This window comes from Scophthalmus maximus, chromosome 3 (genome assembly GCF_022379125.1).
Source record: "Scophthalmus maximus strain ysfricsl-2021 chromosome 3, ASM2237912v1, whole genome shotgun sequence".
Classification (NCBI taxonomy): Eukaryota; Metazoa; Chordata; class Actinopteri; order Pleuronectiformes; family Scophthalmidae; genus Scophthalmus; species Scophthalmus maximus.
This window is the reverse complement of record NC_061517.1, coordinates 11,775,096-11,792,774: the sequence shown is the minus strand read 5'-3', so window position 1 is coordinate 11,792,774 and position 17,679 is coordinate 11,775,096. Positions and strand designations below refer to the sequence as shown.

The following is a 17,679-nucleotide window of genomic DNA, read 5'->3' as shown; positions in this document are numbered from 1 at the left end:
GGAACTAATGGCCGTTGTGTCTACCTGGGTATAAAAAGAGAAAATAAAAGAAGGCCCACTAATTAAAACAAGTCAGCTTGGTATTGGAGGAAAGATTAGATATCACATCGTACTTTCAGGGTTAAAGTGGGATCAGATATGTCTTAGATAGACAGGATAATCCTCATAATCGCTTATGCTGCCACCGAATATAAATACATTCATTAGGGGAATTAAAGTGCAGACGGACCTGCTGTCTGCCTAAATCTGGTTTCCCCACGTGTCCTGATGATGCAGAAAAGATAAATCAGTCCCATCAGTGTGTTGCCTCTCAGTGTGTGTCTTTCATGTTTACTCCTCATGGTTCATTTATAAAAAGTGAAGAGTGAAAGAGTGAACAGGAACTGAACGTGAACTACTGATCCATATTTTTTTTCCTTTGGTCTGGATCAAATGAGTCAGACAACAGGTGTAAAAACTGAAAAACATCATCTATAAATCATAGCTTACTTCAGTCCACTTTTCTCAACATGCTGTGATTACTGTATGAATCGTTCACTGTGAGGTTGGGTTTTTGTGAAATTCATACAGAGATCTGCACAAACACCTGAACAATTTCAGAACAGTTGTTTAATTCATGGGAAAAGTTTCAAAACAACTTTAAAATGAAGGCCACCGTCATGTGTCATCAAGGATTATGACAATGTCTTAATTATATTCATTCATTCATGGTTAATATTTTGGTCTATGGTTTTTCAAACCTCATAGCCTTCTTTATCTTTCATGGTGACTGCTTGAAATGAGCAAATCACATCAATCACATACTACAGCGACTTTGTTTTTAAAAAAACAAACATTTTTTGTGACATTACAATTTCAGGCTCAGAAAAGGGTTTGAATCTGATAAATTGTGATTTCGGTCACAAATCGTTTCCCAGTCTTTCGATTTCATCAAGAAAGAAGTCCATGTCTTTCTGGGAAACAAGGGGCGAGAACACAATCACACGGAAAAAGTTGACTCTGTTTCCCAGAGGTTGGTAGCCGACCATCATCGTGCCTTGTTTCACCATGCGTTCCTTGATGATTGGAGCAACCTTTTCATTAAAAAAGACAAAAAGACAAAACATAAAAGGCTACCATCATTTTCCCCCCAACAAATAATTAAGAAGTTACATTTGAGAGCTTGATCAAATGTTAGAAGAAGAAAAAAAACTCAAACATGTAGATTTGAGACTTTTACAATGCATGATTTGTATTTGCCCAGTTCACAGATTTTCAACAGAAACTTACTTTTGCCAGCCTCTCCTGATAATCTGCATTTCCTTCCTTCCCCCTCAGACTGGGCGGTATGTACCAGAAACATACATTCACGAACTCTGGCTATTCATGGATACAAATATGGACAAGACTGTAATTTTGCAAAGAAGAAAGAACTTTTGTTCTTCACTATATGATTGAGATCTTTACTTACCTCACTCAAGAGATGGAACCCTTCTCTTTTCTTCATCTGCTCCACCAGATACCTGTTGGAGTGCATTTTTACTTTTTGTTGGCCTGGGAACAGAAGTCAGCTACAAGCCTTTGTTAAAAAAAAGTTGGTTATGTCTGTTACACTTATAGCCAACTCACTGATAAGGGATTAAAATAATGACATTAGAAAACTGAAATAGCCACCAGCATTTAATTTACCCCTCATAAAGATGATTGATTTTGAATTTACTACTTGACTTGAGGCGTGCCTTATCTACCTGACATGGATAAAAGCTCTGTCTACACGCTCTGCCAAGCCATCAGAGCCAACAGCTTTCCACATCAACCACAACTTCAGACAGTCCACCTTGCGGCTGCACTGCATTGACTTATCCCCAATGTCCAGATTGACATCATAGAATTTGTCTTGCTGGAAGAGGTATGTGGCGTTGGCGCTGTGGCACTGCTTCAACAAATTCTGAGAAAAAGCAGATTAATTACTTAAGATTAATTAATTATTAAATCTATATATATATTTTTTTTCCAATTACAAAACCATAAAACATCTTGATGTGTTTCAGATAGTTCAGTAGCCTCAAAGTGTGAAGGCAAACCGTTGTGTCCCTCAGCAGCAGGACGGAGCACTGCAAACCAGCCACCAGCATCTTGTGTGGATTCCAGGCCACTGAATCAGCTCTTCTCACACACACACACACACACACACACACACACACACAGACACACACACACACACACACACACACACACACACACACACACACACACACACACACACACACACACACACACACACACACACACACACACACACACACATACAGATAATGTATTGTCTGTATCCTCTGTATGACCACATCCTCACCCTAACGTTGAAGTTTTACCTATGTAAAGGAAAACTGTAAAATATATCTTCCTGCATATTAATACCTGTCGGCACCTTTCATCAGTTGTCTGTGTTGCTTTGAAAAGAGCACACTCCCTCCCCAGGCAGCCTGTGACAAAAAACAAAACAAAATGGCTACAAGACAAGTTCACACAAAACCAAGGTTTGCCAATATGCATGGATTTTAATTCCACCGGGGGAAACTCACGTCTATGTGCATCCAGAGCTTGTGTTTCTCACAGACACCAGCGATGAGGTCCAGTGGGTCAAAGGCACCCTGAACCGTCGTCCCTGCTGTGCAGCTGACAAGAAACGGCACTGCACCCTGTTTGTAAAATGAACAAAATGCAACAATTTTAAGGATGACTGCTGGACAAATGTCATATCTGATGTATCTGAGTATGTTTGTACTTGAGATTTTGCCAGCATTATCTTCTCGTCCAGGTCCCTTGGAATCATATGCCCTCTGCAGAGCAAGAAAGAGCATGGAAAAAAAACAATACATATATTGTTTTAAAAAAATGACAAACTATTAATTTATCATTACAATTGATGAAATATATTAATACATGTCTTAATAATTCAACAGTTTCAGCTCTTAAAGTGAATAAAACATTACCCATCATCCACTTTCACCAAAATAACATTGTCGGTACCCAAACCCAGAAATGCAGCCCCTTTCTTCACGGAGTAATGGCTCTGGGAAAAAATCAAAGAAACATGAGGAGTTCTTCTTCTAGTTTATATTTATGTCGACACAACACAAATACAAGAGCCTGAACACCATCTATAACACAAATTTTATATCTAATCTCAATCCCTCAGCTTGATCAAAGAGTTAATCGGTCATTCCTGACCTCTGGAGATGTAAAGATGGTCAGTCTTGGGAGACCCCAAAGCCCCTGGCTTTTGACCTCTGGGAAGAATCGGTAGCGTGCGAGGTTCATGGCATAAATGTTCGAGGTTGACCCCCCGGGGCAGAAAATACCATCACCCTCTGTCCAGCCCACCATCTGACGCAGCCCTCTCAGAACCTCAGACTCCATCAGCACAAACGCAGGGGCCACCTCATAGGTGAAACTGCAATTAACACATAAAATGGCCGATCAATTTTTAAGGTTGTATTTTGTACTGTATTGCATTATATTACACATTATATACACAGAAATTACCACAGGGTTTAATAAACATTGGCCTAATGCCAGTTGTGGAATCAATTGAGGTTCATTTACTCAGACCCGATAGTATTTAAGTATTTATTAGATTGCTTCTTTATACTTAATTCCACACATTTAGCAGCTCTAGTGACTTATTAGTAAAATATGTAATAAAAAAATGCACTGTTGTCGTTTAAACAACACAATAGTTAAAATACCTTACATGATCATCTTTACCAGAAACATTAACATTTTCTTTATATATTTATACATCAATAATAATCAATATTATAGCATATAATTAATAATATGACACTTCATATCAAGTCCTTTTGATAACTCTGTTCTTTTACTCAGATAAATGAGTTAAATGCAGGATTTTACCTATGACAGTATTTTTACATTGGCCATTGTTGTTGCTCCTTTGACTTGAGTAGAAGATATTTATACTTTTGCTACCTCTGACTAAAAGAGTAACAATAACTCCTCAATTGCATTGTTTGCATTATACTTTATTCAGGCATCCCCCGTATAATTTTGTGCTTCAGTGCTTTAGTTATGTATTTTGTTGATTCTTACAGGTTAGTGTTGAGTGCCTCAGTGAGAAATCGTCCAGCCAAGGAATGATAGTCCACTCCGGCAAACTGCTGGTTATAAAAGCGTGGGTGACCTGAAATAAGAAATAAGAGAAAAAAAAGGCTCATTTTAAGTGAATAAAGGTCAATCTAACTGTTTCAACTGTCTCCGGCAGTCTTACTTGTCTTGACGCTGTACTTGGCGACATCTTTTACTCTCTGAAGGAGACTGTGCTGCGGCTCCCCTGTCGCTCTCAGCTCCAGATCCAGCAGCAGAGCGAGCTCCTCCGGCTCCTTCCACTCACAAACCTGCAGGGATAAAAAAACAACAACTGGTTAATGGGTTTTGTTCAGAATAACCACGGTAATCTGGCAGTAATCTGGGATTTCAGGCGTCACAAGAGACCTTCTCCTTAACATCTGTGCCCTTTCGGAGCACCTCCTCCACAATAATTTTGAAGGTTTCGTTCAAGAAGAGTTGGCCCTCGATGTGGTCGATAAGAGGCTCATTCAGGTCCCGGTGACTGGTCTGCTTCTCTGCTGCTGTTATAACAAACACATAAAACAATCACTTCCCAAATCAAGTGTTACAATATCCATTTTTTATACATTCACACCTGGTATGAGATCAGATTGAAATCATTATGAATGTGTCACCATGTGATGTGAAATGATTTTCCCTTTCAAAAAAATAATCGTTTGGAACCTGACATCAACGTAGACCAGACCATGTGAAAAAGGAAACCATTGAAAGTTTCATGTAACTTTGAGGATTTTTTATTATTATTATTATTTTTATATTTCATTATATTTGCGTTATGTAATTGTGTTTTTATTTTAGCTCTATTAGAAGTCTTTTACAAGTATCCTTAAATGACTTTGTATTCGTCCTTTTTGGCCCCTACCAGCACCTGTAGTCTAAGCCTGATTTCCACTGGATGCGGAGCGGCGGCGCAGCGTGTCGGTTGCGTGTTTCGCCGTCCGCCAATCCCCACCGCCTCCGCCACAGGGGTGCGCTGCGGTGCGGCCATGACGTCACGAGGGCCCTCGAGATCTCGCGAATTCACGTGTGATCGCGCGATATGACAGGGTGTAGTTTCTACAAGTTATTTCCATCATAAATGATTTGGTGATTTTGGACTTGAATGATCAGCATCTCCTCATCCATGTCAACGGGGTGAACTGGTCGCTGAAGACCTCTGACCTGTTGACTTCAGGGCTGTCATAGGCGGAGGCGGTGGGGATTGGCGGACGGCGAAACACGCAACCGACCCGCTGCGCCGCCGTTTCGCAGCCGTTGCGCATCCAGTGGAAATCAGGAGTTAGACACACGTCCCATTTCGAGCGGCGACCTTCACAGGTTGTCATGAATACCGGTTGTTGTTTTTCCGCCCACGCAGTTGTTGTATGAGGACTGACAACTCATTGCATTCACACTTGAGTCCACAGTGTGTTCCTGGTTCCCCCGCAGGATCGCAATCGGTGGCGCATCTATTCATGTACTTCCGTGTGGTCTAGTTGCAACCGGATCACGCACAACGCGTTAGGAAGCCTGGAGTAACTTGGTTCAAATCGACGTGGTTCAAATCGACGTGTAAACATTTATTGATAAAATCTGTAACTGAATTGCAGTTCTTTCAATGTGTTTCCATGCATTAGAATAAGGCAAAATGTTGATCCCATGCATTGACCTTGACCTTTGGAGATCAAATTTAAACAAATTGGATTAAAGTTGCTCAATTTATCACTGTGACAAACAGCACAGATTACAATCCAAATGACTGCTACCACAAAGCATGGGTGTCAAAAGAAAGTTGTTGTCTTTATCAATTCATGTCCATTTCATTATATGTTTTTAATGGATCTCAACCAGTTTCAAACCTTATTTTCAAAAATTTCTGATAGATAGAATATCTGATATATAGAATATCTGATAGAGATATTTTTTCATGTTACAGAGGCAGCGACTGTTGTATAATAAAAATCATTCAGTGAGTTGTGAAACATGTCCACAGACAGGTTTTGACATGCCATGATGCAAAGTACATTTAATCTAAAAGACAGAGATATGTAATAACAAGGAGCATGACAGGGTAACTGTTCATTCAGAGCCAGACTGAACATTAACTAAATATTGAACATTTGAGAGAAACAATGAAAACAAAAAAAGTGTATATACAATAAAATGAAATGAGCACGGCTCAGTTGTTTTCTTAATTTCCTTGACTTGAAGAAGAATAAAAATCCTTACTGCAGACACAATCAAAAGAAAATATCAATATATGAAGCTCCACTATAGCTTAAAAGTAGACGATCAGCTTGAGGCTTATGAAAAACATTTATGACTTGATTTATCACTTCAAATAATCTTTTATGTGTTATTTCCTGATATGATGCACAGTTTCAGGGAGTAAAAACGTTCCACTTTGAAAGAGTTTCAGCAGGTGTCTGCAGGTACCTGACAGTGAAGGGCTCAGTCAGCCTCCAACAGAAAGTCGATTCTTTCAGGTGGCAGTGCAAAGTCTTCCTGACTGAGTAGGGAGTGCAGGTGAGCTGCCGTGGCTTTTTCCCTCTGGCAGTTCCTCCAGTAGTGCAGCATGGCGAACACTCGCTCCACGTGCAGAGAGTGGTCCTCCTCAATCTGCTCCAGCTTCACCGAGGGGATGTCCAGAGCCAGTCTGCCAATCTCCCGCCAAGATCTGCCAACGGCACGTGCCGCGGCCATCAACTGCTTCTCCGTCACCAAGCGAGAGCCTGTACAATGAGACGGAGGCAGATCAAGTATTTGGTGATGTTACCGTGTTTTTAAAAGTTTGGCTTTGAGTGTAGTGTGACTCACCATTGCTGCAGGGCTTTTTGAATGGAACGATCTCTTGTAATTCAGGTGAGTCCCTTTTTTTCCTTGTTGTTTCTTGTTGTGTAAACAGAGAACATTTTCATATTTAACATTTAATCTAACAGTTTATAATCATGACATTGTTGAAAATATTGAGCAACAAGACTTTGTTACTACCTGAGGAGAGTGACCTGACGTGCAGGTCCTTCACAAAATGAAGCAGTGGGAAGGTTTCCTGTAGAGCCTGCTCCTTCAGCAGCTCCAGCAGTCCCTGTGCTGCTTCAGGCCCTCTCTGGATGATATGATCCAGAAGCTCGGTCACCTTCTCACCAGGAACACGGCAAGCTTTCACCTGCTGGTAGCCGTGTGGAGACAGCAGACCGCGAGAGTCCGCATGCTGCAGCACAAAGTCGGCATCGCTACTTAGAATTTCTATTAGCTTGGCCTTCTGCCTCCTGAGTAGCTGGATTTCTGCAGCTTGGTCGTCGCCCATGACCGAATGAAACTTAAATCAGCTCTTGAGAAGAAGAAAAAACAACAACAACAACAACAACAGTGATGATAAATGAAATTGTTTAAGTTGTTTTCCTTTATTGTAATGTTAAACTAAATATCTTTGGTGTGTGGACAAAACAAATCATCATCTTGGAGTTTTGGGTTAACAAGATTGACCTTTTTCAACAACTAATTGATTAATCGAGAAATTAATCGACAGATTAATTGATTACGAAAATAATCGTTGGTTGCAGCCCTATTACACAAATATAAACTAAGTCCAACGGCCAGCCGAACCATCAGTCACCTGCTGAACATGGATGAGGTCGAATTGTCCTTCCTATCTACTATTCCTTGACCTCAGTGGAAAACGTCATGAGGTTGACAAAGGTATCAAGGAGGAATGATAGGATTTAGGAGAAGCCGACATTTAGGAAACTTCCTAAACAATTTGGGTGAGGTCGAATTGTCAAAGTGTCTCCACGGAAGTATTTGATCGGCAGCCGTGATAAGAGCTGTTCGGATTCTCTAAATGCATAGGAGAGGAGCTTCAATTCTTCCTTTCCTATCTCCTTTAGCATAGGGTACAATGGAGCTTCCTTTGTGAGAGTAAGGAGATACAGACGTCCCACAATTCATTGCGGCAGCGATATTTAACGTGAGGCGCCATGCACGGACATAAACGATTCAATCCGAAGTAGAAGAGTATGAATATGACCCAGAGGAGACGCACGTCGTCGTGTCAGTTGCTGTTACATATGAATCATTAACATCTCATGTCACACGGTGGTAAAACACGCCGAAACATGCTGATGGAGCCGCTGCGTTTTTTGTAGTTCATCTTCGGAAATGTGTAGTTTCCCCACGGCAGCAACGCGTCAACAACATCCGTCGCCGCGTGATGACGTGGTATAGTGAAAGTCGAGTCGGATTCTCTGAGCAGCGCTGTCGAGCCCTATCAGTCCTCCTTTGCACCTTTCCTTGACCTCGTGACGTTTTCCACTGAGGTCAAGGAATAGTAGATAGGAAGGACAATTCGACCTCACCCCATGTTGACTGGACTTCCGGGTTTTACGTCTGTCGTCCAGCTCCAGCTGCTCTTCACAACACTCACTAAGTCTCACACCGACTTCATTCAACAAACGCACTGCATTACTCACGAGACTCTCACCATGTATTGTGACACCTGGAGTCAAAGGGAAGAACGATCGAACTAAAAACAGCTTTTGCAGACGAACAGATAGTATTTCCTCTGTATCCTCTTTTTGGATTAGACTTTTCGTCGCTCCCGCTGTGTTTTCTTCTTTGTGTACTTTTGAAACACCATAGATTACAAATGAATAGATTTTTTTTTTAACCAGCAGCATTTCATCTGTGTGCTTCCACCCAGTGGGTGTAGGATTTAACTGCAGTCGTCTGCACTGGCTGTGAGGATTTGGGGACCTCTAGTGGAGCTGACTACACATCGCACCCATGTGATGAAGTAGGCTCAGTTGAAGTATTCAGATATTTTGATTTATTTCAGAAAAAAAGAACAATTAAGAATAAAGATTACATATTATGAGAGGAGACTTGATCCCCAATGGAAAATACAGCACACAGACAAGCTAAGAGGTAAGAAAACACACAAAAAAACGTTGATTACAAGCATGTATAGTCAATATGTAGTTTTGTGTGCATCACTGGTTTAACTAGTTTGTTGAAAGTATTTTTGTTTTGTGCACATGGATTTATATACAGAAATCGGGAGGGGAGGCATATTGAAGAATAATCCAGCATTTCTCATTCATTTCTGTGACACATACTGTAAGGTAGCACAATACATACAGCAAATTAGTGTTATTTTCTTTGTTACAATGACATCTCGTTTCATGCGCTACTAAAAGACAGCAGTGGTGTATGTTCTGTATTTTACAGACCATGATGATAATATTTTTTAACCGTTGAACTCTCCCTTCAACATGGAGCTAATTTAGTTCCTTCACATGGTTTGGGCTGATGTGTGCAATCAGACTGAGCTTATTGTAAGTCTGTTCTGAGCTTTTTGAATCTTTTGTTCTTTTAGTTGTACCAGGTTTGGAATTATCATAGTAGCATTTAAATAATGATGTTGTTAATGTTCTCATAGTTTCTTTATCAAGGAATTTGGATATTCTTCTGAAACACTTTGTTGTTGATCTTCCCAATGACAACCATAGAGTTACTGAAATCATAAGTAATAAAACACTTTTGCTGTATCTTTGCTCCATTACATTCACCCGTTCATGTCTTGCATATAACTTATTGCTACATAAACAACTGCTTACTTTTTGCAGTCCTTTACTCTAAGTTACCATATGTGTTGTTTTTGTTCATTTCAACATTTAAAAATCGAATGTGGTTTCTCTGCCTGTGTGCGCTTCCTCTAAACAAGCAGCTCAAACAGTATTGTCGATGCGATGAGGGATGTGTTGTTGTTCATACTGTGGAAGAAGAACGCTTTAAACATGGAAATAAATATTTGATTGTTTTGTTTGTGCAGAAAAGAGTCACTGCATGAAGAACAAATAGATCATGCATGTGAGCGTGTATCCGGTGTTTGTGCAGTGACAGGTACATGCGAGGCGATGTGCAGGATATAGGATTTACAGTGCAGCTGAATTATAGTGCATTGTTTCAGAGAAATGCCCTCTGACTGTTGCAGGACAACAATTATCAACAACAACCGGTCACATATCTGCTTAGCCTGTTTACTCAGCTTCAGCTCTGGGAAATGACTAATCAATATCTTATTCCTGGACAGATATTTTGCTTTCTGTGAGAGGAAAAGCCTCTTGAGCCCATTTCATCCACACACAGTATACACTCTGAGTCACTGTGTGCATTAGCTGTCTGAATAAATCCAGTTTTCTCTCTGCCTACAGTGGGTGGAAAGAATGGAGAGAACCATCATTTATTCCCATTATTTATTCTCACTACCCAGGTGGGACTGCTGCGTTAGACAGGAATGCACAATTCATCCACCTTTATGTACTTCTAATGACTTTATTATGCTATAAATTTGCATTATATGATTGTTTGATCTTGAGGAGACACGTTGTGAAGTCCTCCACAAAGCTGAAACGCAGTGATCTACTGATCCAGGGGAATTACACACATGTTGACATTGTGGGAGCTTTCAAGTCCAAATGCTGTGTAATGTGCCTGTGAAGTGTGCACTTGCTCATTTTGCATTGTATCACAGCAGCACAAGTGGAGCATACTCTGTATGGCGGATAAAAAAGAACTCACCTTTGCCAGTGATTGAACGCAATCCCACTTATACCCCTATGCTTTTCAGGCCCCATCGCGTCTTCTGTCAAGTGGCAAACTCCATTTTTCCGTGTGCGCTTGTACATTTCCTTATACTGTGGCTCCATTGTACAGAACTGTGCACCTGAAAATTGGGATTTTGTAGAGAGACAGCGAAAGAGAGAAATATATACATAGAGAATGCCAAAGCAACAGCTTATCCCCTTCATACCTGAACAGAGAAATTAGATTTACATGTAAAATAACAAAAAAAGGAAATGACTCTTTCTGACTGTATACAGATCACAAAAATGAGCATGAACAGCAATAGTGACAGTAAAATTGTTGATGAAATAAAATTTTTCGTCTTTTTGAACAGGCATCCACTTCACAAACGGCGTCAGACACCATTCGTTACACTACCTTGAAACTTAGTCTTGCGCCTTCAGCACAAAAGCTCCACTCTCGGAGCTTGAATGATTTAATGTGATGAAATTATTTTTCATAAATAGACTCAAGTGTCGAAGCAACATCAATTTCCCTTGTAGAATGCACAGTTTGTGTCCAGTGCAAAAGACAGTAGTCCATCTGGGCCCGGCCTGCACATGGGGGCCTTCGAGAGGTGACCCCCCCAACGCACACACTCTGGGTGAATGGAGCAGCAGCAAGAGGACAGCAATGCATTTGAGTGACTCTGACATGTCTGTTTGTTTAACATGCATTATACATGAAAGACCAGAGTGAGGGAGGAGAGAGCACGGGAGCAGGGCAGCAGAACAGAGCGAGCGGGAAGCGAGAGGGACACAACTGAAGAGACAGATACTGGGAAGGGAGTGAGAGAGAGGGCAGTGTTCCACCGTTCTCAGTGGAGTGCACACATGGTGTAGGTGGGGAGCTTCGTTTTCCTGCAGAAAGAGGCTAGATTTGCTATTATAAGAGAAGAATGAGTGCAAAGTGCATAAAAGTAAAAAAAGAGATTTCAGTGTGGCTCAGCTCAGAGCGCCTGGGTAACGTCGTCTGAGATGGTATAATCTTCAGTTTGAGAGCAAAGAAGGATTTAATTTGGTGTAAGGGCAAGATGACAATCCATTATCTTCCAGCACATCGTGTGCATTCTCTCTGATCAAATATACAGTATATGATGCTGTTCATTATGGGAAGAAGACCGTTTGCAGAGGCCTTATAGGTTGAGCCCGTAATGTAATTGACGGGTCCATTAACGCTGATAGATGTGTAAATAATTGATGTCTGTGTGTGTGTGTGTGTGTGTGTGTGTGTGCGTGCGTGTGCGCGTGCTCCTCAGCACCCCTGCTTCGACTGGATACTGAAAAATGGCAAACACAAAGACATTTCCCTTCCTTTAAGTCTAATGAATGGACAAGACAGGGCGTCTGACTGACAGAGCAGACACATTAAAGCTACAGAGGAGCTGCGGGAGACTGTGTGTGTGTGTGTGTGTGTGTGTGTGTGTGTGTGTGTGTGTGTGTGTGTGTGTGTGTGTGTGTGTGTGTGTGTGTGTGAGTGTGTGTGTGCTCTAGTGTTTTTTTTCTTTTAAGGAGGGCAGAGTTGAGTTGAAGAGCGTCAAGGGTCACTGCACACAACGATGCTCTTATTGCATGAGATCATCATAGCTGAAGTCTCCGGACCCCAAGAGAGGCAGGTGTCAGCTGATGTAGGCATTTAATTCTGTACCTGCTGCGACTGAATCCTGTTGTCGGTTGTTGCTGTGTCGAGACCCAGTCTACAGGATCCATCCAGCCAAATTCCGGGTCCAGGGGAAATCTGCGTTATTACAACAGGAACAAAGGAACAAAGTGAATCAAGGACGGAAGAGAGCAGACACAAGTGTGCCTGCTGCAGAGAGAGTCGGCCTCTAGAGGGAGCTCTTATCATTCTATAGTCCAGTGGTGCATATTGTATAATTTCAGCCATGAAGCTCAGACCTCCCTCAACCCAACAGCGGCTCTGTTTTTGTACATGAGACGACACAAGTTCCCTCTGGCAAAAGAGGGCGAGGCAGGTTTCCTGAGCTCCCAAAAGAAACCCGTCGGCAAAATGGACCCAAACTCTTTCTGGCTCTGGGGTTTTAGTCTGTGCTGCTCTAAACTCAGTGTCCTCTGTGTAAGAACTGGATTGACTCTGGACTTTGTTTCACCCACTGTGATGCCGCCTGAACCTCAAGTAACATCTGCGAATGCATTTGTGGGCCCTTGTGGATTTATAGCCGTATAAATAATAATGACAACACTGGAGTCCTTTAAACTTGCAGGGTAAAGTGAATTCTCTCATTTCTGTTGCCGATAATACATCCAAATAATCCCATTAGTGATGCGAAAGCAGCAAATCCTGACTGTGTTAAAGAAGTCAGATGGATGTGTGCTGGGTGTTTCCTTCCTTATGCCTTTTAATGTCGTCTTGCTCTACATATGCTAATTAAAATAGTGGGAGACAGGAGAGAGACTTCTGAATTCTGAGTGATTTACGTATGAATTCTGAGTGATTTACGTATGTGTGATTGTGGGTTTGTGTGAAAGTGTTCGTGCGTACATCCAAAGATTTAAGATGGTGTCTGTGACTGTGTGATTTCAAGTGTTCGTGACAGACGTCACTCTCTCCTGCTGTGTTTCCACTGCAAGTTGGTGTGAATATGTGTATTTGCGCCTGGGTCCATGTGTGTGTATCATAATTGGTGGTAGTCTGGATATGGCAGTGATTCACATTTCAGTGTTGCATCACACCCCACACATCCCCAGCGGGAGGAAGTCTCCTTACTGACTCAACTGAAGAACGCTTTGCCTTAGAGCTTTGGAGAAAGAAGGAAGTTTGAATGTGTTAATATGTACAGTATGATTGCTAATAAGGAGTGATTGACTTAAATTCATCTGCTTATTTTTAGAACATCCTCACTTTTGTGATTAAATAGTATTGGTTTTTGATATTCGCCGATGCAGATACTTTTAGACCAGTTCTCTGATAGCAGGTATTTTATGACAAAATTCCGAATCTGTATATCGATCTATGAATATCTGTGTTTGTAGGTGTTTGTCTCAACAATATCCTATGGACTTTATTTTGACTTTAGTTGGGTTATAACCAATAATCTTGAATGAAGTCGCTGGCTCCTTTTTAATGATGGGGAAACCCTTGAATACATCAATATCCTACTTTTCTGCTTTTGCCTGTTCGCCCTCACATTGCAAATACATGCAGGTCATGTAGACTTGACTGCAGTCATGGTGAGTGTTTTTCTGTCTATTCCTTAGCTCAGTGCTGGAAATCCATTCGGGGAGGTTCCCTGCCTCCCATTTCTGGTTTTTGAAATAGTTGTCCGGTTCCTTAATGTTCATTAAAACACCGTAATTGCCGTAAAAGGCCTTAATTGTTGTGTGCGGATTCACTTTTACACTGAGAAAAAGAGAAAGACCTTTGTCTCCCATCCCTTGCTATACTTTGAAAAAAAACTGTTCAGATGGGATCTATTCATGGCCAATATGACCAGGCATCAGCACAAACAGTTTTAATGCACACGTGGGCAGATGACTGTTGGCAAGATGCACTTGTAGAAATCTATCCTTGTGGTTCACATAAATGGCTGTGTCCGATTGTGACCGCATGCAGTTACACTTGCCGTCGCACATGAGAGTGTGTTTTATGACTGTATTCACATCCACCCATATCTCTTTAATATTGAAAAACTGTAACCATTCCATCCCCAGATCTTTAAGCTATTAACAGACAATCACTTAGTGTCTAGCTGCGGCCTGCAACCCACAGATTGCTATATTCCTCCCTTGGCCGCAGGAATAGAGTATGCAACGAGTGGCCTACCTCAGGTCATTAAGATGCCCTCACTCAGCAAAACTGGCACATCTGCGCTTGCTGATCAGCCTGGCCCTGCGGTTGGTGAAGGGATGATAACTGCAAGCTAATTAAAAAGCCATTCATTGGAGTGAAAGGCCAATTAAAGGCCTAATATTTGATAAGGCTCTCAATTCACTCAGCAGCAAGCCCACCTGGGAAGTATTTATTAAATGTTAATGGAGACTGTAATTAATATCCAGGGCGGATTAACCTGCAACTGAATATCATTCACGGAGAGAGAGAGAGAGAGAGAGAGAGAGAGAGAGAGAGAGAGAGATGGGGAGAGTGAGAACGAGCACAAATGAGAGACGGATGAGTAACTCAGCATTTTGCTTGGGTAGGAGGCCGTGAACTGTTGAGGCTGTCATATAGGCCGCATCAATTATGGAGCAGTTTTCTCGTATAATGGAAAAACATCGTAGCAGAAATACTCAAACTCCTTATTGCAGTTCATATTTTATATTTACATAAATCTTTATGATATAGATCTTGATAATTGGATGCTTGTGTCTCTGTGTGGCGATATTCACACTCATGGACCAGGTGAATAGACAAAATACAAAATATGTACAATATGATACGTACATTATATATATATGTCATGTAATATCTGACTCTCACATTTCCCTTTGCTAAATCCATGATTTTTCTTGATGATAATTGGGTCACTTCTCCTCTCCCCCGCTCATATCAATCAGAAAATGTCCTTTGACCAGTTTGTATTCATGAACATGGAGATTTTTTTTGATTTGGGGACCATCAGCTGCACACACGCCACGATTTCACTTAACTTTCACAAGGGTCTACGGACAGAGTGGCCTATGCTGCACAAATTGAAAAGGCAAATCGGGCTGTAATATTGGGCTGTACAAATAAAATTTAACTTGACTTGTCTTCAATGTGTGATCCCTACTGATGATTTGCATCTGACCTCAGTTATTTTTATTTGTTCTCTTTCCAGCTTCCACCTCAATCACCTCGGGCATTAACGCTTTTCAGCTCAACCAGTCATTTTCAACTGTGACTACCCTTGTAACATAATGACGCCTTCATGACCAAAGACTCCTTGCATATCTCTTCGACTTTTTCCTGTTGTGAACTCTGTCGAATAAATGAATCCGACTAATCTTTAAGCTCACAATCAGATTTCGAAAACCAAGTTCAGACTGCACGACCCTCAAATTCGAGGGGTCGCTGCGCAGTTCACACTAAACGACTTGTGATCTGGAGTCATTTTGAATTCATACTACTACTACTACTACTACTACTACTACGACTGATTGGCGGCAGGGGGTCACACCGGGAGAAACCCCCAACCACAAAGTAGTCCTGCAACAGTTTGGCTGTCATTGTTGCAAAATCGTTGAGCTATTTAGCCTGCTAGAAACCTAGTTGGAGGAGGTGACATGTTGGTGAAGAGTTCACACATGAAACTCGTGTAGAGTGAACCAGGCATTAGTCTCTCCTGATTGAACTGTCACTTGAAACTACAACATATCCGTTCCATTAGCAGTGTCCAATACAGCCCATGTGCCGTACTCTCGGTCAGTCCTTGCCTGGTTGCGACTGTGTCAGTGTGTTCTGTCCTTGTTTATGTCCCCCAGCAGCTGCCCTCTATTTATAAGTTGTACTGTTTTGTGTGTGTGTCCTCCTAGTCCGCCTGAGCCGGACAGGGCTTGGGAGAGACAATAACCGTGTTCTCCGGCCTCTGGACACCAGAGGACAGGCCGAGTTGAACTGTAGACAGCGTGCCTCGCGAAATGATTTCCCCTCAGAACAATCCACTTGCTCCCCCGTTTTCCTTTAACGAATGCTGTGTTTGTCACTGCTGCTGTGTGCCGAGTTATTGCCCGTCCATGGTGATGGTTTCCTTTCATTTCTCTCTCACTGTGATGAGCTGTTAGCTGGCGTTAGTTTTGACCTTGTTTACATCCCTTCCTAAAGCCATTAGGAACTATGTAGTGCGTCTTCATTACTGATGGCTGCCAAGGCTATTAGACATGGTCACAGAGGAGAGACATGCCAATGGCACTAAATATGCTAAAGCCTAATGACATATCGCACTGGTGGCGGGACTAATGTCATGGCTAAAGGTTGAGGTTAGAGTTACAATTTAACACCGAAACAGATAGGAATTGATGGAGTTTAATGACTCTTGTTCACAGTAAATTGTCTAGTGGCCACTGTCAGCTGTTTACAAAAAGGCCCACACAGATCTTCTTCTTTTTTGTAAATCTGCTTGTTTTGAGCTATAGCTCACTCTGTGTCTGTGTACATACTGCACCGTGTGGTATGAGAATATTGATATTATTGACATGAATAATACACAAGGCTCAACCTGTGTTATTTAAATGCTGCATCAATAATAGACACTGATCATGAGCTTTTCACCGGCGCACCTTCGCATGAGCTGCACACTTTGGGCTCTTTGGCAGCGAGCGTGTACAGCATGAGGGACTTTGTAAATGTGCATGTGTGCGGATTCAGATGTGTTGTTTGTAGTTGCAGCGTCTCAAAATCAGATTAAAACTGACATCATTTCATTTAACTAGATTAGCTGATTTGTTGCCTTTCATCTGTCAAACCTTGACATGTCATTCTGTTTACCATAGGTCTACAAACAACAGACTCAGCAGCAGCAGCAAAGTCTTACATGATTACATGCCGCCATGTCAGGAGGACCCTATAGTAAATAGTGATCGTCTTAATAATAGATGTGTGTGTGTGTGTGTGTGTGTGTGTGTGTGTGTGTGTGTTTGCGTGTGGTCTTTATTGGTCAATAAAAAAGTCAGGCCTGAGCTTGAGTATAAATGTATTGTTTCTGTGGTCAGTAAGTTTGTGTGTGCATGAGTGTGTATGTGAGTAGTCCACAGTATCCAGTAAATCAGTCAGACACAGCAGACAAAGTACTATGTTAAAACTACACCGTAGAGCAGCTACAGAGCTAAGATGGATGGGCGGGGTGGAGTGGAGTGGCGGCGGGGTGGGGGCCCTATTAAAGCATATAAAGTAAGAAAAAGGAGGGAGGGCGAACGGGAGGAAATCATCGGGAAAAGGCTGTTGAACGGCGCTCCGATCAATACTAATAACCACACACAGAGAATGACTTCCTCTCATCCCTAATAACTCACA

At 41.8% G+C, this 17,679-nt stretch overlaps 2 protein-coding genes across 5 annotated transcripts; both read right to left on the bottom strand.

Moving 5' to 3' along the window:
• Positions 1-591: 591 nt before the first annotated feature.
• On the bottom strand, positions 592-5,968 carry csad (cysteine sulfinic acid decarboxylase). Of its 4 annotated transcripts, none has more exons than XM_047331239.1 (14): positions 5,460-5,968; positions 4,492-4,628; positions 4,268-4,394; positions 4,090-4,180; positions 3,211-3,433; positions 2,973-3,052; positions 2,765-2,819; positions 2,562-2,678; positions 2,398-2,462; positions 2,064-2,145; positions 1,728-1,927; positions 1,451-1,502; positions 1,270-1,359; positions 592-1,073 (listed from the first exon to the last, which is right to left on the bottom strand). In XM_047331239.1, the coding sequence occupies exons 1-14, from the start codon at positions 5,509-5,511 to the stop codon at positions 900-902; spliced, it is 1,545 nt and encodes a 514-aa protein (XP_047187195.1). In that variant the 5' UTR covers positions 5,512-5,968; the 3' UTR covers positions 592-899. The 4 variants fall into 4 exon arrangements, with proteins under 4 accessions (XP_047187195.1, XP_035501665.1, XP_035501664.1 ...); XM_035645772.2 differs by having other exon boundaries at positions 5,438-5,588; XM_035645771.2 differs by lacking the exon at positions 5,460-5,968 and adding an exon at positions 5,290-5,419.
• Positions 5,969-6,116: 148 nt separating this feature from the next.
• zgc:174906 (uncharacterized protein LOC571548 homolog) lies at positions 6,117-8,731 on the bottom strand. The gene is made up of 4 exons (XM_035645773.2): positions 8,588-8,731; positions 7,099-7,438; positions 6,925-6,996; positions 6,117-6,839 (listed from the first exon to the last, which is right to left on the bottom strand). The coding sequence occupies exons 2-4, from the start codon at positions 7,412-7,414 to the stop codon at positions 6,559-6,561; spliced, it is 669 nt and encodes a 222-aa protein (XP_035501666.2). The 5' UTR covers positions 7,415-7,438; positions 8,588-8,731; the 3' UTR covers positions 6,117-6,558.
• Positions 8,732-17,679: the final 8,948 nt, after the last annotated feature.